Source organism: Rhinoderma darwinii, chromosome 5 (assembly GCF_050947455.1).
Source record: "Rhinoderma darwinii isolate aRhiDar2 chromosome 5, aRhiDar2.hap1, whole genome shotgun sequence".
In the NCBI taxonomy this organism is placed as follows: Eukaryota; Metazoa; Chordata; class Amphibia; order Anura; family Rhinodermatidae; genus Rhinoderma; species Rhinoderma darwinii.
In genome coordinates this window covers 267,009,479-267,032,454 of record NC_134691.1, presented here as the reverse complement: position 1 = coordinate 267,032,454, position 22,976 = coordinate 267,009,479, and the positions used below count along the sequence as shown (strand labels likewise).

The 22,976-nt window shown below is 39.8% G+C and overlaps 1 protein-coding gene across 1 annotated transcript in view; it reads left to right on the top strand.

The window, feature by feature from the left end:
- The window catches only part of TOPBP1 (DNA topoisomerase II binding protein 1), an 80,372-nt gene that overhangs the window by 42,627 nt on the left and 14,769 nt on the right, over window positions 1-22,976 (top strand). Inside the window, exons 15-19 of the mRNA XM_075827117.1 lie at window positions 5,551-5,724; window positions 6,287-6,399; window positions 6,651-6,777; window positions 22,105-22,245; window positions 22,792-22,888. Of these exons, the coding sequence (XP_075683232.1) occupies window positions 5,551-5,724; window positions 6,287-6,399; window positions 6,651-6,777; window positions 22,105-22,245; window positions 22,792-22,888 (652 nt within the window). The remainder of the gene's footprint in view (window positions 1-5,550; window positions 5,725-6,286; window positions 6,400-6,650; window positions 6,778-22,104; window positions 22,246-22,791; window positions 22,889-22,976) is intronic.

Sequence of the window (22,976 nt, the reverse complement as noted above, 5' to 3'; positions counted from 1 at the left end):
AAGTTTTTTTTGTGTCAGTCAGGCGCGTTTCAAAGCCATCCACGCGAAACGCGCGTTGGGGTTTCTCCTCACTTGGAAAGCTACTGCATCGTAGGAACCACATGGGTTAGTAATTTTACTTGCTGTGCTCTACAGTAATCTACTTAGTTCCCACACCTATATTTATACTCTGGGAATATCTATGTGCCTTACTTAGGTTTAGTGACTCTTTGAACTTGCTATTTAGTGCTCTGTATACTAGCAAGCATGACTGCTGTTATTGATAAATGTCTAGTTTATACTTTGCTTCTTACCAACGTTACTATAAGCCTGGTTGTGCCGGTTATGCGATCTACTTAGATACCGTATTCTGGCCTCCTGCCTTTGCTTTATGCATTGTCACTTAACTTTTGTCTCAGCAACAGTTCACACTATATCCTCTGTTGGAAGTTTTCTTCCTTTTACTGTGCTATATAGAAGTGGTTCCTCCTTGTTCTCCTACGTTATTTGGAGATATACAGTTGCCTGATTTGTAGTCTACTTTTTAATCTATATGTAACCTGTATTGTCAAATAAAATTTATTTTTCTATTCCTTTGGCAAATTATATTCTAATAGTGCATGACTCCTTATTCTCTGTGTTTTCTAATGTATTTTGGAGTTTCTATTCTGACATTAGGGAGGTCTAAAGCCGCACTCGCTGGTGACCTAACCATTATAACAATTTTTCCTGTTGAGACATATGTTTATATAGCAGATGTGAACATAGCCTAGTTTGTGTGGTATTACTATCTGTCTTAGAAGCAGCGAAGTAAAAATTTTGAAAATCGCAAATATTTCTACATTTTATGTACGTTTTTTAAAATAAAAAATTTCGACCAAACTAAACCACCGAAATAAAGACACAAAAAAGCAGTCTCAGAAGCACTTTGATAGATAAAATCATAACAAAGTTATTACCACATAAAGTGACCAGTGAGATTTTAAAAATTGGGTATGCGTCTTGAAGTCCATCCTAGGCCGCGTCCTTAACCCCTTAAGGACACAGCCTGTTTTGGCCTTCAGGACACAGCCGATTTTTTCAAATCTGACATGTTTCACTTTATGTGGTAATAACTCCGGAATGCTTTTACCTATCCAAGCGATTCTGAGATTGTTTTCTCGTGACACATTGGACTTTATGTTACTGGCAAAATTTGCTCGATACATTAAGTATTTAATTGTGAAAAACACCAAAATGTAGCGAAAAATTGCAAAAATTTGCATTTTTCGAAATTTATATGTATCAGCTTGTAAGACAGATGGTAATACCACACAAAATTGTTGCTAATTAACATCACCCATATGTCTACTTTAGATTGGCATCGTTTTTTGAACATCCTTTTATTTTTCTATGACATCACAAGGCTTAGAACTTTAGCAGCAATTTCTCACATTTTCAAGAAAATTTCAAAAGGCTATTTTTACAGGGGCCAGTTCAGTTGTGAAGTGGATTTTAGGGCCTTATATATTAGAAACCCTCTAAGTCACCCCATTTTAAAAACTTCACCCCTCAAAGTATTCAAAACAGCATTTGGAAAGTTTCTTAACCCTTTAGATGTTTCACAGGAATTAAGGCAAACTAGATGTGAAATGTTCAAATTTCTTTTTTTTTTTGCAGAAATTCATTTTTCATCTATTTTTTTTGTAACACAGAAAGTTTTACCACAGAAACGCAACTCAATATCTATTGCCCAGATTCTGCAGTTTTTAGAAATACCCCACATGTGGCCCTAGTGCGGTAATGGACTGAAGCACCGGCCTCAGAAGCAAAGGAGCACCTAGAGGATTTTGGGGCCTCCTTTTTATTAGAAAATATTTTAGGCTCCATGTCGGATCTGAAAGGCTCTTGCGGCACCAAAACAGTGGAAATCCCCCAAAAGTGACACCATTTTGGAAACTATACCCCTTGAGGAAATTATCTAGGGGTATAGTGAGCATTTTGATCCCGCAGATTTTTTGCAGAAATTATTGGAAGTAGGCCGTGAAAATGAAAATCTACATTCTTTCAAAGAAAATGTAGGTTTAGCTAATTTTTTCTAATTTCCACAAGGACTAAAAGGAGAAAATGCACCACTAGTTTTGTAAAGCAATTTCTCCCGAGTAAAACAATACCCCGCATGTGGTCATAAACGGCTTTTTGGACACACGGCGGAGCTTAGAAGGGAAAGAGCGCCATTTGGCTTTTGGAGCTCAAATTTAGCAGGAATGGTTTGCGGAGACCACGTCGCATTTGCAAAGCCCCTAAGGGACCAAAACAGTGAAAACACCAAAAAAGTGACTTAATTTAGGAAACTACACCCCTTGAAGAATTCATCTAGGGGTGTAGTGAGCATTTTGAACCCACAGGGGTTTCATAGATTTTATTAGAATTGGGCAGTGAAGATAAAAAAAATCCTTTTTTTCCAATAAGACGTAGCTTTAGCTCAACATTTTTCATTTTCTCAACAAATAAAGGAATAAAAGAACCCCAACATTTGCAAAGCAACTTCTCTGGAGTACGGCAATACCCCATTTGTGGTTATAAACTGCTGTTTGGGCACACGGCAAGGATCAGAAGAGGAGTGCCATTTGGCTTTTGGAGCACAGATTTTGCTGGATTGGTTTCTTGACACCATGTCACTTTTGCAAAGCTCCTAAGGTGTCAGTACAGTGGAAACTCCCCAAAAGTGATTCCATTCACAAAACTACACCCCTTGAGGAGTTCATCTAGGGGTGTAGTGAGCATTTTGACCCCACAGGTGTTTCATAGATTTTATTAGAATTGGGCAGTGAAAATAAAAAAAATCCTTTTTCTTCAATAAGACGTAGTTTTAGCTGAAAATGTTTCATATTCTCAACAAATAAATGTAAAAGAGCACCACAACACTTGTAAAGCAACTTCTCCTGTGTATGACAATACCACATATGTGGTCATAAACTGCTGTTTAGGCACAGAGTAGGGCACAGAAGGGAAGGAGCGCCATTTGGCTTTTGGAGTACAGATTTTGCTGGATTGGTTTCTGGGCGCTATGTCGCATTTGCAAAGTCCCTGTGGGACCAAAACAGTGGATCCCCCCCAGAAGTGACCGCATTTTGGAAACTACACCCCTCAAGGTATTCACCTAGTGGTGTAGTGAGCATATTAACCCCACAGGTGATTGGCAGAAATTGGTGTGCACATGATGTTGCAGAGTGAAAATGGTTTTTCAATAGATATGCCAATATCCAGCTTGTGCCACTGGAGACACACACCCCAAAAATTATTAAAAGGGTTCTCCCGGGTATGGCGATGCCATATATGTGGAAGTAAACTGCTGTTTGGGCACACTGTAGGGTTCAGAAGGGAGGTAGAGCCATTTGGCTTTTGGAGCGTGGATTTTGCTTGTAGTAGTTTTGTTTGGAGTCTTACTGGTGTTTCCGTTTATAATGTCGGGGTACATGTAAGGCGGGCGGAGTATATAAGGGCCATAGTCAGGTGGTATAGTGGGGTAAAAAAAAAACAATAAAATAATCCATAGATGTGTGTTACGCTGTGACACAATCCTTTCTGCACAGGCCGGTGTCGCACTAATAAATGGTCTTTACTTATCCCCCTTTTGGTCCGCACTCGGCACCTTTGAAGTTTGGGGAATTTTGCTGGGAAGTGTTGTCCTGGTATAATACGGGCGCCCTCACTTCCAGCAGATATGTTTGGGCCCTCCCCTTCCTGGTTCCCTAATTTTAGGGGCCTTGATAATTCGCCACTTGAAACAGAAGAAATGTTCCCCTCGGGCTGCACAACTGCATATTTTTATTTCCTGGCTTATTGGTGCCTTGACTAATTTTATTTTTTCATAGACGCAGTGGTATGAGGGCTGTTTTTTTTTGCGGGACGAGCTGTAGTTTTTATTGGTACCATTTTGGGGTACACGCGACTTTTTGATCACTTGTTATCCTTTTTTTTTTGGGAGGCAAGGTGACCAAAAAACAGCAATTCTGGCATATTTTTTTAGTTCTTTTTATACAGCGTTCGCCACGTGTTATAAATTACATGTTACCTTTATTCTGCGGGTCAGTCCGATTCCGGTGATACCTAATTTATAGAACTTTTTATGTTTTACAACTTTTTGCACAATAAAATAACTTTTGTAAAGAGAATGGATTTTTTCTGTCACCATGTTGTGAGAGCCATAACGGTTTTAAATTTTTCGTCGGTGGAGCTGTGTGAGGGCTTGTTTTTAGCGAGACGAGTTATAGTTTTTATAGGTACCATTTTTAGGTACATGCGACTTTTTGATCACTTTTTATTTCAATTTTTGGAAGACAAAGTGACCAAAAAATAGCAATTATGTCAGTATTTTTTAGTTATTTTTTTTACGGCGTTCACTGTGCGGAATAAATAACATAATATTTTTATAGTTCAGGTCGTTACGGTCGCAGCGATACCAAATATGTATGGCTTTATTATTTTTTTCAATAATAAATGACTTGATAAGGGAAAAAGGGCGATTGTGTTTTGTGTTATTATTTGAAACTTTTATTGTATTTTTTACAACTTTTATTTTTACTTTTTTGACACTTTTTTTGACACTTTTCTTTAGTCCCACTAGGGGACTTGAAGGTCCAACAGTTTGTTTGATGTTCTAATACATTGCACTACCTATGTAGTGCAATGTATTAGAACTGTCAGTTGTTCACTGACAGCAAGCCGATCAGGCTCCGCCTCTGGGCGGGGCCTAATCAGCTTACGTAATGGCAGACAGGAGTCCATTGTTAGGGCTCCTGTTGCCATGGTAGCAGTCGCCAGCCTTGCCATCGCGTGGCAAGGCTGCCGATTTGCTACAAACCTCTAGGATGCAGCGATCACAATGGATCGCTGCATCGAAGGGGTTAATGCCAGGAATCGGAGCTAGCTCCGGTTCCTGGCGATAGATCGGGGTGTCCGCTGTAACATACAGCGGACACCCACTGCTGATGACGCCGGCTCAGCTTCTGAGCCGGAAGCTGAGCCGGCGCCATCTTGCCGATGGTACCGGAAGCCTCCTGGGCCCCGCCGACGACGGGGCATAGGAGGATTCCGTTGCTGGCGGACCGGGAGGTAAGCATTAGCCCTCCGATCGCCTTTGCAGCCACCGGCAACCCAGCGATCATGTTGCTGGGGCGCCGGTGGCTATAAACTCCTCACATGCTGCGATCGCTACTCAACGCAGCATGTGAGGGGTTAATCGGTCGGATCGGAGGCTAGCTCCAGTCCTGGCCGATACCTCAGGGTGCCAGCTGTAACATACAGCTGTCACCCAGCGGTGATGTCGCTGGCTCAGCTCCTGAGCCAGCTTCATCTCCATGACGTACAGTTACGTCAAGATGCGGGAACAGTCCATCTCCCATGACGTAACTGTACGTGATTTTGCGGGAAGGGGTTAAGAAGTTAATTCTTTGTTCTGATATAGGCTCATTTACAGTATGATTGAAGACATTTTAATAACAAAACACACAATTACTTAATAAAGAGCGCAGTTATTAAGACTTCAGAATTTCCCTCTTGAACATGAACCTTATAAAATCTTTACAGGATGCCCTTGCTGCACTGGAAACACCAGGTGGAGCCAACCAAAAGAATAGGACCCAGAGTACTCCTTTGTCAGAAGTTATTGGCAGAAATTTGCAGTTGGCTCTTGCAAATAGTAATCGACAAACTGCTGCTCTCACTGCTAGCCCTCAGCTAAAGACTTCTGAGCAAAAAGCTGTAAGTAATCTCTGTATATGTTTTTTTCATGAGCCACCATTAACTTAGTGTCGATATTAGACAGGCCTTTTCACAGGGAAAAAAAATAAATACACACCTAAACATATGGTACTTTTCTTTTGGTTTCTCATAAAATTCTGACAAATATGTGTGATTATATAAGTTGGTACGGATGTTTAATAAAAGAAACAAGACTTCTAGTAGGTCTCCTTTAGCCCTCATGCACACGACCGTAGCCATGTGCACAGCCGTGCTTTTCGGGTCGGCCGGCCACAGAGTGTCAGCTGCGAGCCACCCGCAAATCGCGTGCTGTGCACATGGCCGCGGCCGTTATTTTCAATGAGCCCGGCCGTAATAAGGCTTGCCCGTTCTTTCTGCGGTCCGGGCTCCAGGGCCATGCACGGACCGTGGAAACCATAGGAATGAATGGGGCCGCAATTCTCCCGTAGATTTTCGGGGGAATTGCGGCCACAAAAGCACGTTCGTGTGTATGGGGCTTGGATTGGATTATCTGTGCGCCGCAAGTTTCTAGTAAATTTAATAAATTCTATTTTCTTTACAGGTAGATCTAGAACCCAAAGTACTTAATAGTGTGGTTATATGTGTCAGCAAGAAGCTTAGCAAGAGACAAGGGGATCTAAATGGTGTAGCGGCCTCACTTGGAGCAGAATACAGGTATTCTATGCCATCAGACACACTAAATCCATTAGTTAAAGGAATTGCATGAAAAGGCAACTTTGTGTCTTGTTCATGCATGGTAGTTTTCTCATTCCTAGCAAAACAAACTATTACATGTTTACAGCAATATATAATAACTTGCAATCTGATAGAGGGAGAATTTAATGCATTGCTCAATTCTTCTGAATTAGTAAAATATTTATTTTCCAGCAAAAACGTAAAAAATACTAAATTAATTTTTGTTCTAGGTGGTGCTTTGATGAAAGTGTGACTCACTTTATTTATCAAGGAAAGCAGAATGACACCAACCGGGAATTCAGATCTGTTAAGGAAAGGACTGGCATCCACATTGTTTCTGAACATTGGCTATTGTCTGTATGTATCATCTAGATTTACTTATTATTTCCCATTGCTTACATAGCGCTAACATTCCATCATCAACGCTTACATCACTTCCTGCCCTCAATAGGACTTACAAACTAATTCCCCTATTTCCGATACACGTACATTCTAGGGCCATCAGTATGTTTTTGACGTGAGTGAGCAAACTAAATTACCCAGAGAGAAAACCACACAAACACTTGGAATACATACAAACTTAGAGGATCTTTTCCCCAGATTTCACAATACAAACTCCATACATTATTAAATAGCTGTCTTAGACCTGATGAGACTGATGTACTTGCTTTGAAAATCTGTCTAAGTATTGCTGTTTAATTTCTCCTTCTCAAGGTCAAGTATATGCATGATATAATATCAATCTCCCCCTACCTAGAACTGACAAGCTGCTATCGGTATCCCTCCTCCCCCGCACAATGATGAAATTTCACACATGCTCAGTACAAGTTGCAGTTTTCCTGGCTCTGCAGCTAGAGTGTCTTCCAGCAGCAGTTTTAGAGTGGAATTAAAGATGCTGCTTTCTATTACTGCAGAGCCAGGGAGATTGCAGCTCGTACTGAGCATGGGCGTGATTTCCGTATGATGCAGAGGAGAAGGAACACGTATAGGAGCTTGTAAGCTCTAGATGGGCGAAGATTTAGATTACATCATGCGTATTGCTTTCATGTATAAACTTGCTCTCATAAAATGCTCATTTTAATATCAGTCAGGAAACTTTGAGAAAGGATTATACAGCCATTCTTGCGTGAATTTTCAAAGTAAGTACATTATTCTCTTTGGGTCTAAGATGTATTTAATAATTTATGCAGTTTGTACCGGTGACAGATTCTCTTTAAACTATAGGCGCACGAGGACGCAACCGTATGTACTGGCGGGAGGTTACTCCGCGCACCAGGACGTACAGTTACTGAGTCGTTCCGGTACACACTGTCGCTGACAGTAGGAACCGGGATCCGACAGCTGACACTCCACAGTTGCCGGCTAACGGTTCATCGCCGCTGATTTCAGCAACCCCTTAAATGCGGCAGTCGATTGTGATTGCCGCATTTAAGGGGTTTGTAGCAGATCAGCTGGTCCTAATAGGCTGCCCGTCATCGTGACTGTCAGGGTCACAATGACCACTAGAATACATTCCACTACGTAGTTAGTGGAATGTATTATGGCAGCGATCAGTGCTGCAGGTCTTCAAGTCCCCTAGTGGAACAAAAAAAAAAGTTAATAAAAATGTTTTATAAAAGTTTACAAGAACTGCTTTTTTTCCTGTAATAAGTCTTTTATTATAGGAAAAAAAATGAACATTAAAAAAAAGTACACATATTTGGTATCACCGCCTCCATAATGGCCCGAACTAAAAAAAAAAAATAGAATACTACTTCTCCCGCAAAGTGAACACGTCAAGTAAAAAAAAAAAAAAACGACAATGCCAGAATCGCTGTTTATTGGTCACCACCCCTCCCAAAATATAGAATAAAAAGTCGCATATACCCCAAAATAGTAGGTATAAAGACTATAACCCGTCCTGCAAAAAACAAGCCCTTACACAGTTTTCTTGACTGAAAAATAAAAAAGTTATGGCTCAGAATACGGTGACACAGAAAATATATATATTTATTTATTTATTTATTTAAAAAAAAAAGGGATTTTAATGTACAAACGCTGCAAAAGAAAAAAAACAACTATATACATATGGTATCGCCGTAATCGCATCAACTCGCAGAATAAAGTAAAATTGACGTTTTTCTCACATGGTGAGAACCGTAAAAACTAAACCAAAACAGCAATGGAGGAATCATTTTTTTCCCATTTCAGTCCACAAAGATTTTATTTTCAGTTTCCCAGTACATTCTATACTATGTTAAATGGTGTCCATGGAAACTACATCTCCTCCTGCAAAAAATAAGCTCTCACACCACTCTATTGACGGGAAAATAAAAAAGTTATGGCTCTTGGAAGATGGGGAATGAAAAACGAAAACGGAAAAGCAAAAAAAGGAGCAGTGGATCAGTCCTGAAAGTATTAATTAATTTCTAATGAAAAAACATTTATGACCACATATGGGGTATTGCCGTACTCGGGAGAAATTGCTTTACAAATGTTGGTGTGCTTTTTCTTCATTATCCCTTGTGAAAATGAAAAAAAATACAACAATTTAGAGGAAAGAATTTGGATATTAATTTTCACGCCCGAATTCTAATACTGCAAAAGACCTGTGGGGTCTAAATGCGCACTATACCCCTAGACAGATTCGTTAAGGGGTGTAGTTTCCCAAATGGGGTCACTTCTGGGTGGTTTCCACTGTTTTGGTCCATCAGGAGCTTTGCAAATGTGACATCGCGCCGCAAACCATTCCAGCTAAATGTGAGCTCCAAAAGCCAAATGGTGCTCCTTCCCTTCTAAGCCCTGCCGTGGGTCCAAACAGCAGTTTATTGCCACATATGGGGTATTGCCGTAATCGGGAGAAATTGCTTTACAAGTTTTCGGGTTCTTTTTCTCCTTATTCCTTGTAAAAATTAAACATTTCAATTAAACAAAGTTTTTTCAGAAAAAAAGTATATTTAGATTTTCACGGCCTAATTCTACTAACTTCTGCAAAAAACATGTGGGGTGAAAATGCTAACTATACCCCTAGAAAAATTCCTTGAGGGATGTAGTTTCTGAAATGGGGTCTCTTTTGGGGGGGTTTCCAATGTTTTGGCACAACAAGACTTCTCCAAACCTGACATGGTGCCTAAAATATATTCTAATTATAAGGAGGCCACAAAATCCACTTCTTTGCTTCTGAGGCCTGTGTTTCAGTCCAGTAGCGCACTAGGGCCACATGTGGGATATTTCTAAAAACTGCAGAATTTTGGCAATAAATATTGAGTTGCATTTCTCGGGTAAAACCTTCTGTGTTACAGATTTTTTTTTTATTTCAAATGAATTTCAGCAACAAAAAAAAAATGACATTTGTACATTTCACCTCTACTTTGCTTTAATTCCTGTGAAACGCCTAAAGGGTTAAAGAGGCTCTGTCACCAGATTTTCAAACCCCTATCTCCTATTGCAGCTGATCGGCGCTGCAATGTAGATAACAGTAACGTTTTTCTTTTTCAAAAACAAGCATTTTGGCCAAGTTATGAGCATTTTTATATTTATGCAAATGAGCCTTTCTTATGGACAACTGGGCGTTTTTAATCTTATTTTCAACTGGGCGTGTATTGTGTTCGTTACATCTGGGTGTTTTTACTTGTTTTACTAGGTGGGCGTTGTGAATGGAAGTGTATGATGCTGACGAATCAGCATCATCCACTTCTCCGTTACCACCCAGCTTCTGGCAGTGCACAGACACACAGCGTGTCCTCGCGAGATCACGCTGTGACGTCACTCACTTCCTCCCACACGCTGTGTGTCTGAACTGCCAGAAGCTGGGTGGTAACGAAGAGAAGTGGATGATGCTGATTCGTCAGCATCATACACTTCTATTCACAACGCCCAGCTAATAAAACAAGTAAACACACCCAGATGTAACGAACACAATACACGCCCAGTTGGAAATAAGATTAAAAACGCCCAGTTGTCCATAAGAAAGGCTCATTTGCATAAATATAAAAATGCTCATAACTTGGCCAAAATGCTCGTTTTTGAAAAAGAAAAACGTTCCTGTTATCTACATTGCAGCGCCGATCACCTGCAATAGGAGATAGGGGTTTGAAAATCTGGTGACAGAGCCTCTTTAAACTTTCTGAATGCTGTTTTGAATATTTTGAGGGGTGAAGTTTTTCAAATGGGGTGATCTATGGGGACTTTTTAATATATAATGCCCTCAAAGCCACTTCAGAACTGAACTGGTCCCTGAAAATCTAGCCTTTTAAAATTTTTAATGCAAATGAACTTGGTGCGGTAAAAATCCATGACCCCTGTGCTGCAAGGCAGCAGTGTTAACCACTGAGCAACGTATAGCATCTGAATCATTTACAATTAGTACATTTTAGCCATGCACTTCTCCAGTAGGTAAATATGCATTGTAATGTACTAGGTATTTCAAAAGTTAAACTTTAACCCCTACACGCACCTTGCTGTTAATGCACGTCAAGGTCTGCAATAAGTTCGCACACCTTGACGTGCAGTTACGTCCGGAGCTTAACAGTTAGCTGCCTTACGGCGCTACACCGCAGCGGCGGTTTAAATGTGCAGGGTCTGCCCTGCTCTCCCTGTTGCCGATCAGCAGCCTATCGCTGCTGATTTCGGCAATTGACCCCTTAGATGCTGTGGTCGATTGCGGGGGCTGCCGATGGTTGTCATGGCCTCATAGGCTTCCTGTCAGAGTGACTGTCACGTCACAATAACAGTTGGAATACATTACACTACATAGGTAGTGTAATGTATTCTAGCAGAAATCAGAGCTGCAAGTCTTCAAGTCCCCTAGTGGGACAAAAAAAAAAGTAATAAAAATAATTTATAAAATGTAAAAATAAAAGTTACCGTATTTTTCGGACTATAAGATGCACCTGACTAGAAGACGCACCCAGGTTTTAGACAACAAAAAATAGGGGGATAAAAAATATTTTTTACTACTTTTACAAAGCAAAAACTATTTGTTTAAAAAAATTTTTGGGGTACATACAATTTTTTTTTTATCACTTTTTTTTATTTCATTCATTTTTCTTTATTTTTTACATTGTGCTTGGAAAATTATTTTATTTTTTTTTAACTTAATATTTTTTTAACACTCATGAAACAAACTTTTTTTTTTACACATTTTATTAGTTCCCCTAGGGGACTTGAACCAGCGATCATTAGATCGCTGGCACAATACACTGCAATACATGGATGAGCTATGCTGTTTCCGTAACTCCTATAGTAGTGAATGGCAGTTACAGAAGTAGCGTAGCATGTTACTCTGTTTCCCTAACTACTATTCAGTTCTATGGGACTTACGGAAGCAACGTAGCTCAGCGAGTTACGCTTTTTCTGTAACTCGACCTTGTACGCTGTTTTCGGTGCTACGCTGTTAACGTAACTCCCATTCACTTCTATGGGCGTTACGGAAACCGCGTAGCTCAACGAGCACTCTGCTGTTTAAGTTACTCCCGACCACCTAAACAGGAAGTGGCCGGGAGACAGCGGAGCTGGGTAAGATAGAACGGGGTCTAGGGAGCCGTCTATAGATATCCTGTGGATATGTCTTAAAAACCCTATAAATGCAACGGTCGCTAATGACCGTGGCATTTAACTAGTTAAACGGCCAGGAACAGCGCTATTGCTGTTCCTCGCCGTTAGAGCAGCGTGTCAGCTGCTGACACCTGCAGTGTATGGAGCGGGCTCAGCGAGTGAGCCTGCTCCAAACATCATCCCCGCCCTGCACCATGATGTGCCGCCACATCATGAGTCGGGAAGGGGTTAAGAAAAAAGCGGTCAGGGGGTCCCTTGACTGCCAACTATAAGACACAGGGACTTTTTAGCAAGATTTATTCTTGCTAAAAACTGTGTCTTATAGTCCGAAAAATACGGTATAAGTTACAAAAACAGAAAATGCTTTTTTTCCTATAAGAAGTATTTTATTATAGGAAAAAATGAACACGTTAAAAAAAAGTAAACATATTTGGTATCGCCTCGTCTGTAACGACCCAAACTATAAAACTATAATATTATTTTTCCCGCACTGTGAACACAGCAAAAAAATAAGTAAAAAAAAAAAAAGGCTGAATCACTATTCTTTTAGTTACCACCCGTCCCAAAATATAGAATAAAAACTGATCAAAAAATCGCATATCCCCACAAAATAATAGATTTTTGACTAATAAATAAAGTTATGGCTCTCAGAATATTGTGACACAAAAAATAATTTTATAAAAAAAGTGATTTTATTGCGTAAATTCTGCAAAACATGAAAAAAACTATATACATATATAATCGCCGTAATCGTATCGACCCACAGAATAAAGTTGTCATTTATAGCCCAGGGTGAATGCCGTAAAAAAAAAAAAGAATAAAAAACATTGTCAGAATTTATGGGTTTTGGTCACCTTGCGTGCCAAAAATGGAATAAAAAGTGATAATAAAATCGCATGTACCTCCAAAAACTACAGATTGTCCCGCAACAAACAAGCCCTCACACCGCTCCGGTGGAGAAAAAAATAAAAAAAAGTTCTGTCTCAGACTATTTCGACGCAGTGTGTTCCAAAAGCTGATAAGATTGGGCACCATTCACCAGTGTGACATTGGCCACACGTCTGCAGATTATTATTTATTTATATTATACCCTCTTAACCCCTTCCCTCTTTAGCCACTTTTGAACTTCCTGACAGAGCCTCATTTTTCAAATCTGACATGTTTAAATTTATGTGGTAATAACGTCGGAATGCTTTTACCTATCAAAGCGATTCTGAGATTGTTTTCTCGTGACACATTGGACTTTGTTACTGCCAAAATTTGCTCGATATGTTCAGTATTTAATTGTGAAAAACACCAAAATGTAGCGACAAAATTGCAAAAATTTGCATTTTTCTCAACTTAAATGTATCTGCTTGTAAGACAGGCAGTTATACCACACAAAAATGTTGCTAATTAACATCCCCCATATGTCTACTTTAGATTGACATCATTTTTTGAACATCCTTTTATTTTTCTAGGACGTTACAAGGCTTTGAACTTAAGCAGCATTTTCTCACATTTTCAAGAAAATTTCAAAAGGCTATTTTTACAGGGGCCAGTTCAGTTGTGAAGTGGCTTTGAGGGCCTTATATATTAGAAACCCCCAATAAGTCACCCCATTTTAAAAACTTCACCCCTCAAAGTATTCAAAACAGCATTTAGAAAATTTCTTGACCCTTTAGACTTTTTACAGGAATTAAAGCAAAGTAGAGGTGAAATTTACAAATTTCATATGTTTTTGCAGAAATTAATATTTAATCCAATTTTCTTTATAACAAAAAGTTTTACCAGAGAAATGCAACTCATTATTTATTGCCCAGGTTCTGCAGTTTTAGGAAATATCCCACATGTGGCCGTAGCGTGCTATTGGACTGAAGCACCGGCCTCAGAAGCAAAGGAGCACCTAGTGAATTTTGGGGCCTTATTTTTATTCGAATATATTTTAGGCACCATGTCAGGTTTGAAGGGGTCTTGCGGTGCCAAAACAGTGGAAATCCCCAAAAAGTGACCCCATTTGGGAAACTATACACCTCAAGGAAGTTATCTAGGGGTATAGTGAGCATTTTAACCGCACAGGTTTTTTACAGAAATTATTGGAAGTAGGCCGTGAAAATTAAAATCTACGTTTTTTCAAAGAAAATGTAGGTTTAGCGATTTATTATTTTTTTTATTGATTTTTTTTCTCATTTCCACAAGGACTGAAGGAGAAAAAGCACCACAAAATTTGTAAAGCAATTTCTCCCGAGTAAAACAGTACCCCACATGTGGTAATAAACGGCTGTTTAGACACACGGCAGGGCTTAGAAGGGATGGAGCACCATTTAGCTTTTGGAGTTCACATTTAGCAGGAATGGTTTGCAGAGGCCATGTCACATTTACAAAGCCCCTGAGGGGACTAAACCGTGGAAAACCCCCACAAGTTACCCCATTTTGGAAACTACACCCATTGAGGTGTATACTGAGCGTTTTGACCCCACAGGTTTTTTTTTTCAGAAATTATTGGAAGTAGGCCCTGAAAATAAAAATCTACGTTTTTCAAAGAAAATATAGGTTTAGCTAACTTTTTATCATTTCCACAAGGACTGAAGGAGAAAAAGCACCGCAAAAACAAAAAGCAATTTCTCCCGAATAAAGCAGTACCCCACATGTGGTAATAAACGGCTGTTTGGACACACGGCGGGGCTTAGAATGGAAAGCGCGCTATTTGGCTTTTGGAGATCACATTTAGCAGGAACGGTTTGCGGAGGCCATGTCGCATTTGCAAAGCCCCTGAGGGGACAAAACAATGAAAACGCCCAAAAAGTGACTCCATTTAGGAAACTACACCCCTTGAGTTGAGGAATTCTTCTAGGGGTGTAGTAAGCATTTTGACCCCATAGATGTTTCATAGAATTTATTAGAATTGGGCAGTGATAATAAAAACAATCCTTTTTCTTCAATAAGACGTAGCAAAATTTTTTGTTTGTTTTCGCAACAAATAAAGGGAAAAAAGAACCCAACATTTGTAAAGCAATTTCTCCAGAGTACGGCAATACCCCATATGTGGTCATAAACTGCTCTTTGGGCACACGGCACGGCTCAGAAGGAAAGGAGCGCCATTTGGGGTGCAGATTTTGCTGGATTGGTTTCTGGGCGCCTGTAGGACCAAAACAGTGGAATCCCCTCTAGAAGTGACCCCATTTTGGAAACTACACCCCTCAATGCATTTACCTAGTGGTGTAGTGAGCATGTTAACCCTGCAGGTGTTTTGTAGAAATGAGTGTGCACCCGATGTTGCAGAGTGAAAATGGGATTTTTTTTCCATAGATATGCCAATATGTGGTGCCCAGCTTGTGCCACCATAACAAGACAGCTCTCTAATTATTATGCTGTGTTTCCCGGTTTTAGAAACACCCTACGTGTGGCGCTAATCTTTTGCCTGGACAGTCGACCAGGCTCAGGAGTGAAAGCGTACCATGCGAAATTGAGACCTAATTTGGCGATTTACAAAGTATTGTTTCACAATTGCAGAGGCTCAGATGTGAAATAATAAAAAGAAACCCCTGATAAGTGACCCCATTTGGAAACTACACCCCTCAAGGCATTTATTAAGGGGTGTAGTCAGCATTTTCACCCCACAGGTCTTTTCCATAAATGAATGCGCTGCGGATGGTGCAAATTAAAAATTTATATTTTTCCCTAGATATTCCATTTCAGTGGCAAATATGTCATGCCCAGCTTATGCCACTGGAGACACACACCCCAAAAATTGTTAAAAGGGTTCTCCCGGGTATGGCGATGCCATATATGTGGAAGGAAACTGCTGTTTGGGCACACTGTCTGGCTCAGATGGGAGGGAGCGCCATTTGGCTTTTGGAGAGCGGATTTTGCTTGGTAGTAGATTTTTTGAGTATTGCTGGTGCTTCCGTTTATAATGTGGGGGTACATGTAAGCTGGGAAAAGTACATCAGTGGCATAGTCAGGTGGTATAATAATGGGGTAAAAAAAACAATAAAATAATCCATGGATGTGTGTTACGCTGTGAAGCAATCCTTTCTGCACAGGCCGGTGTCGCACTGATATATGGCGTCCTTTCTTATGCCCCTTTTGGTCCACACTCCGCACCTTTGCAGTTTGGGGAATTTTGCTGGGAAAGTGTTGTCCTGGTATAATACGGGCACAGTCGCTTCCAGCGTATATGTTTGGGCCCTCCCCTTCCTGGTTCCCTAATTTTTGGTCCTTGATAAATCGCCTCTTGAAACAGAAGAATTGTTCCCCTCGGGCACAACTGCATATTTTTTATTTCCTGACTTATTGGAGCCATAACTAATTTTATTTTTTCATAGACAAAGTGGTATGAGGTTTGTTTTTTTGCGGGACGAGCTGTAGCGATTATTGGTACCATTTTGGGGTACATGCGACTTTTTGATCACCTTTTATCCTATTTTTTGGGAGGCCAGGTAAACAAAAAACCGCAATTCTGGCATCGCTTTTTTTTGTTTTTTTTATACAGAGTTCACCATGCGTTATAAAATTACATGTTAACTTTATTCTGCCGGTCAGTACGATTCCGGCGATACCTATTTTATAGTACCTTTTTATGTTTTACAACTTTTTGCACAATAAAATTACTTTTGTAAGCAGAACCACAACTTTTTAATTTTTTTGTCGACGAAGCAATATGAGGGCTTGTTTTTTGCGGGACAAGCTATAGTTTTTATAAGTACCATTTTTGGATATGTGCGACTTTTTGATCACTTTGCCCTACAAATATTGGTATAAAAAGTGAACAAAAAACAAATTCTGGTATTGTTTTGTTTTTTTACGCTGTTCACCGCGTGCAATAAATAATATAATATTTTGATACCTCAGGTCGTTACGGTCGCGGCGATACCAAATACGTATGGTTTATTATTTTTCCAATAATAAAGGACTTGATAAGGGAAAAAGGGCGATTTGTGTCTTATTTTATTACTTGAAACTTTTATTGTTTTCAAACTTTTTATTTTTTTCACTTTTTTTTATACTTTCACTAGGGGACTTGAAGTTCCAACTGTCTGATGTTTTTTTTTCTAATTCATTGCACTTCGCCTCCCGGTGGGGCCTAATCGGCTTCCGTAATTGCAGAGCAGGAGGCCATTGTGTCTCCTGTTGCCATAGCAGCAGTCGCCAGTCCTGATTGCCTGTCAGGGCTGGCGATCTGCTAGCAACCGCTAAGATGCAGCAATCACTTTCGATTGCTGCATCGAAGGGGTTAATGGCAGGGATCGGAGCTAGCTCCGGTTCCTGCCATTACAGGTGGATGTCAGCTGTAACATACAGCTGACTTCCACCGCTGATGACGTCGAATCAGCTCCTGAGCCGACGCCATGTTAACGGCGGCTACGGAAGCCGATCAGGATCCGCCGCCGGGCGGATCTTGACCGGCTTCCGTGCTAGGCAGACCGGGAGGCCAGTATTCGGCCTCCGGTTGCCATTGCAGCCAGCGGAACCCCGGCAATTTCATTGCTAGGGTTCAGATGAGCTGCAAACCCCTTAAGTGCAGCACTCGCGTTTGAGCGCTGCATTTAAGGGGTTAATGGCGGGGATCTAAGCTAATTTCGGTCCCCACCATTACAGCCGAATGTCAGCTGTAAGATACAGCTGTGATCCGGTGATGATGGCACCAGCTCAGCTTCTGAGCCGGTGCCAAACATTTGGCGTATGGATACAGCAATTTGCGGGATGTCATAGCTTTCCATGGCGTACCCATACGGCAAATGTCGGGAAGAGGTTAATATGCCCTGATGTACTCCGCACAGCTTATATATGCCCCCACGTTATAAACTGAAATACCAGTAAAACCCAAAATAGAACAACTACCAAGCTAAATCTGTGCTCCAATAGCCAAATGGTGCTCCCTCCCTTCTGAACCCTAGAGCATGCCCAAACAGCCGTTTACATCCACAGATATGGCATCGCCATACCCGGGAGAACCCGATTAATATTTTATGAGGTATTTGTCTTCAGTGGCACAAACTGGGCACAACATTGTGCAGTAAAATGGCATATCCGTGGAAAATTTTAATTTTCACTCTGCACCATCCACTGCGCATTAACCCTTTCATGCACCACGACTTAATAGCATGTCGTGGCGCGGGGGTGATGTATGTAGCGGGCTTAGGCGCCCACGCCATACGCTGCGGTTGTCAGTTGTGTATTACAGTTGACACCTGGGACTAACGGACAAAAACAGTGATCGCGCTGTTACAGAAGCCTGTAATTATGACCATATACTGCAATACATTAGTATTGCAGTGTATTGTACCAGCGATCTAATGATCGCTGGTTCAAGTCCCCTATGGGGACTAATAAAATGTGTACAAAAAAAAATTATTCGTGAAAAAAAATTAATAAATACATTTTTCTCTAAAATAATGTAAAAAATAGAAAAACACACAAAATTGGTATTGCTGCATCCGTAAAAGTCCAAACTATTACAATATACCATTATTTAACTCACACGGTGAACACCGTAAAAAATAATTTAAACCGCCAAACTCCGTTTTTTTGGGTCACCCTAGCAAAAAAAAAAAAAAAATGGTAATAAAAAGAGCTCAAAAAGTTGTATGTACCAAAAAATCGTACCAATAAAAACTACAGCTCGTCCCGCAAGAAATAAGTACTCCCACATATCAATCGACCAAAAATTAAAAAAAGTGATGCCTCTCGGAATGTGGTAAAACAAAACAATTGGTTTTTTTTTAACAAATAGATTTTACTTTGTAAAAGTAGTAAGAAATTAAAAAAAACTATATAAATTTGGTATTACCGTAATCGTATCGAGTCGCAGAAAAAGTGTAGGTTGTTGTTTTTACTGCATGGTAAAAGCAGTAAAAACAAGACCCAAAAAACAATGGAGGAATCAGTTTTTTCCAATTTCAGCCTGCAAAGAATTTTACTTTCCGTTTCCTAGTACATTAAGTTGTACTTTAAATGGTGTCAATAGAAACTGCAACTCCTCCCGCAAGAAATAAGCCCTCACACCGCTCTACTGACGGAAAAAGTTGTGGCTCCTGGAAAGCGGGGAAGGAGAAACTAAAAAGAAAAAGCAAAAAATGGATCACTGCGGAAAGGGTTAATTAATTTCTAATAAAAAACCATTTATGACCACATGTGGGGTATTGCCGTACTTGGGAGAAATTGCTTTACAAATATTGGGGTGCTTTGTCCTCCTTTTTATCCTTTGTGAAAATTAATGTAATGAAAAAATTCAACATTTTAGTGGAAATAATGTTGATATAAATTTTCACGGCCTAAGGGTATGTTCACACGGCCTATTTTCAGCCGTTTTTCGGTCCGTAAAAATGCTGGGGCTGAACGCCTTCAAACATCTGCCCATTAATTTCAATGGGAAATATGGCACTCCGTGCCCACAGGATGTTTTTTACGCGGCTGTTTTTAAAAACGGCCACGTAAAAAAAACGCATCATAAAAAGAAGTGCATGTCACTTCTTGAGCCGTTTTTGGAGCCGTTTTTCATTGATTCAATAGAAAAACGTCCGTAAAAAACGGCTCAACATCAGGTGCTGTCTTCCCTCAACCCCTTCCCGCTCCTGGACGTACTATTAGGTCATGGTAGCTGTATCGTTCGCGCTCCATGACCTAATAGTACGTCTCGGGAGTAACGGCCGTTTCGGCCATCCTTCCGACACATACAGGAGCTGTGACAGCTGCTGTCTCGTACAGCAGCTGCCGCAGCTCCTACAGCGGGGACTGATCGCTGTGTCCCCGCTGATTAACCCCTTAAAAGCCGCGTTCAATAGAGATCGCAGCTTTTTAGGGGTTAAGCTACCATCGCCGGCCTGCTACACGATAGCGGCCGGCGATGGTGACTATGGCAACCGGACACCAAACAATGGGAGCCTTCGACGGAAGCCTAGTGGGTCCTGACAAAGTCAGGACCCACTATGCTTGCTGTCAGTGAGTAGCTGACAGCTCTAATACACTGCAATACGCGTGTAGTGCAGTGTATTAGAATAGCGATCAGGGCCTCCTGCCCTCAAGTCCCCTAGTGGGACAAAGTAAAAAAGTAAAAAAAAAGATGTATAAAAGTTTTAAAAGTAAAAATCCCCCTTTTTCCCTTATCAGTACTTTTATTAGTAAAAATAGATAAACAAATAAACTATACATAATTGGTATCGCCGCGTCCGTAACGGCCTGAACTTCAAAACTATTTTGTTATTTATCCCGCACGGTGAACACCGTAAAAGAAAATAATAAACCATACCACAATCACAATTGTTTGGTCACTTCACCTCCCAAAAAATGGCATAAAAAGAGATCAAAATGTCGCATGTACCTAAAAATGTTAATGATAGAAACTATCGTTCGTTACGCAAAAAATAAGTCCTCGCACGGCTTTATTGATGGAAAAATAAAAAAGTTCTGGCTCTTAGAATAAGAAAACTTATTTTATTGTGCAAACACCATAAGACATAAAAAAAACTATAACCATATGGTATCGCCATAATCGTATCGTCCCGCAGAATAAAGTGAATATGTCATTTATAGCGCACGGTGAACGCTGTAAAAAAAAAAAATAGAATAAAAAAACAATAGTAGAATTGCTGTTTTTTAGTCACCACGCCACCTAAAAATAGAATAAAAACTGATCAAAAAGCTGCATGCACCCCAAGAAAACTACATTGAATTCCTCAAGGTGTCTAGTTTCCAAAATGGGGTCACTTTTGGGGGGTTTCCACTGTTTTGGCACCACAAGACCTCTTCAAACCGGACATGGTGCCTAATAAAAAAGAGGCCTCAAAATCCACTAGGTGCTCCTTTGCTTCGGAGGCCGGTGCTTCAGCCCATTACCGCCCGAGGGCCACATGTGTGGTATTTCTAAAAACTGCAGAATCTGGGCAATAAGTATTAAGTTGCGTTTCTCTGGTAAAGCCTTTTGTGTTATAGAAAAAAATGGTAAAAAAAGTTTTTTCTGACAAAAATAAATATGTAAATTTCACCTCTACTTTGCTCTAAATTCCTGTGAAACACCTAAAGGGTTCATAAACTTTCTAAATGCTGTTGTGAATACTTTGAGGGGTCTAGTTTCTAAAATGGGGTGTTTGATGGGGGTGTCTAATATTTAGGCCCTTCAAAGCAAAGAGCGCTCCTTCCCTTCTAAGCCCTGCTGTGAAATTGCTTTACAAATGTTGGGGTGCTATTTACTCCTTTATTGCTAGTAAAAATTAAAAATGTCTATGTTTTTCAGAAATAAAAGTAGATTTTTATCTTCACAGACTAATTCAAATAAATTTAGCAAAAAAACTGTGAGGTCAAAATGCTAACAAGGTGCTTTTTTGCTTCTGAGGCCTGTGCTTCAGTCCAGTAGTGCACTTGGGCCACATGTGGGATATTTCTAAAAACTGCAGAATCTTGCCAATAAATATTGAGTTGTGTTTCTCGGGTAAATCCTTCTGTGTTCCAGAAAAAAATGTATTACAAATTGATTTTGGCAAAAAAAATATTAATTTGTACATTTCACCTCTACTTTGCTTTCATTCCTGTGAAACACCGAAAGGGTTAAAACACTTTTTGAATAATGTTTTGAATACTTTGAGGGGTGCAGTTTTCAAAATGGGATGATTTATTGGGACTTTCTAATATATAAGGCCCTCAAAGCCATGTCAGAACTGAACAGGTCCCTGGAAAAATAGCCTTTTGAAATTTTCTTGAAAATATGAGAAATTGCTGTCCTAGAAAAATAAAAGGATGTTCAAAAAACTTTTGTGATGTATTACTATCTGTCTTACATGCAGATACATTTATATTTGAGAAAATTTGCAACAATTAGCATTTTTCTAATTTTGGTGTTTTTCCATAAATAAATTATGTTGGTGAAAAAAATTGTCGATAAATTCATAAAGTACAATATGTGACGGGGAAACAATCTCAGAATCACTGGGATAGGTAAAAGGATTCCCAAGTTATTACCGCATAAATTGACAAGTCAGATTTGAAAAAATTCTCAAGGCCAAAACAGGCTCAGTCCTGAAGGGGTTAAGATGCTCTTGGAGCTATGCATCTGATATATATTCCAGTAAAAGAGCTTACACACCTTTTTTATTTTTTTTAATAGGTTGTATAGTTTTTATATTTTGTGCATGCCATAATATGCCTTTTTTTTTTTTTTTTTTAACTCAACAGTGTGCAGAAGAGCAGAGGAGAGTCCCTGAGACTTTTTACCCTCATACATATAATCCAAAAATGAGCCTTGACATCAGTGCAGTACAAGAGGGAGTACATAATAGCACTAAGCTTTCTAAAACAGTCTCCAAACATTATGAGGTATGGTGAAGTCTTGTATGACAAAATAATCAGTGCCTAGTCTGTACTTTTCAAACCTCTGAAATAGTTTGAAGATAAGTTAATAGTATTATTTTGCTTATAACCTGTATTAGCAATGTCCAAACCAGGGTTTCCAGATGCTGACATGAATGGGACATACAGAAACAGCCAAGTAAGGACACTCACTAAATGGGAAATACAGCTATTTCTTTATTTCCCATTTATTTCAAGGGAGTAGTACCTTACTTTCCGCAAAGATTGGGGACCCCTCGCTTCTCAGGATTGGTGGTTTGCCCCTACCTTTCACACCCTTGCCTTTATGGCATTTCTGTGACAATTCATTGACTAATTGATTGAACTTTTATTTGGCATGAAAACAAGCATAAAAAAAATCTTGTAGTAATAAAGTTCAATTGCGTGACAATGCACTCATGAACAGGTTAACTACACTCTGTTTATAGGCTTTGCTTTACATTTATTTGTATCTCTTGCATACAAACATTTGCGTTGTGGATAGTTTCTCGAACTAGTGCTTTTGAATTTCAGAAAAATGGATTTGAAGATGATCAAATAGCTGAAACTTCACCCATAAAGGCAAATAATACTGGAAAGGCTCAAAGCGAAAATAGTGAAGTAAAAGGAGGTAAAAATATGTATGTTTAAACTATTTTGTAGTGGTATAGATTGTGTGATCATTCGAGAATTCATTGTTCTAATTATGTTCTTTAATT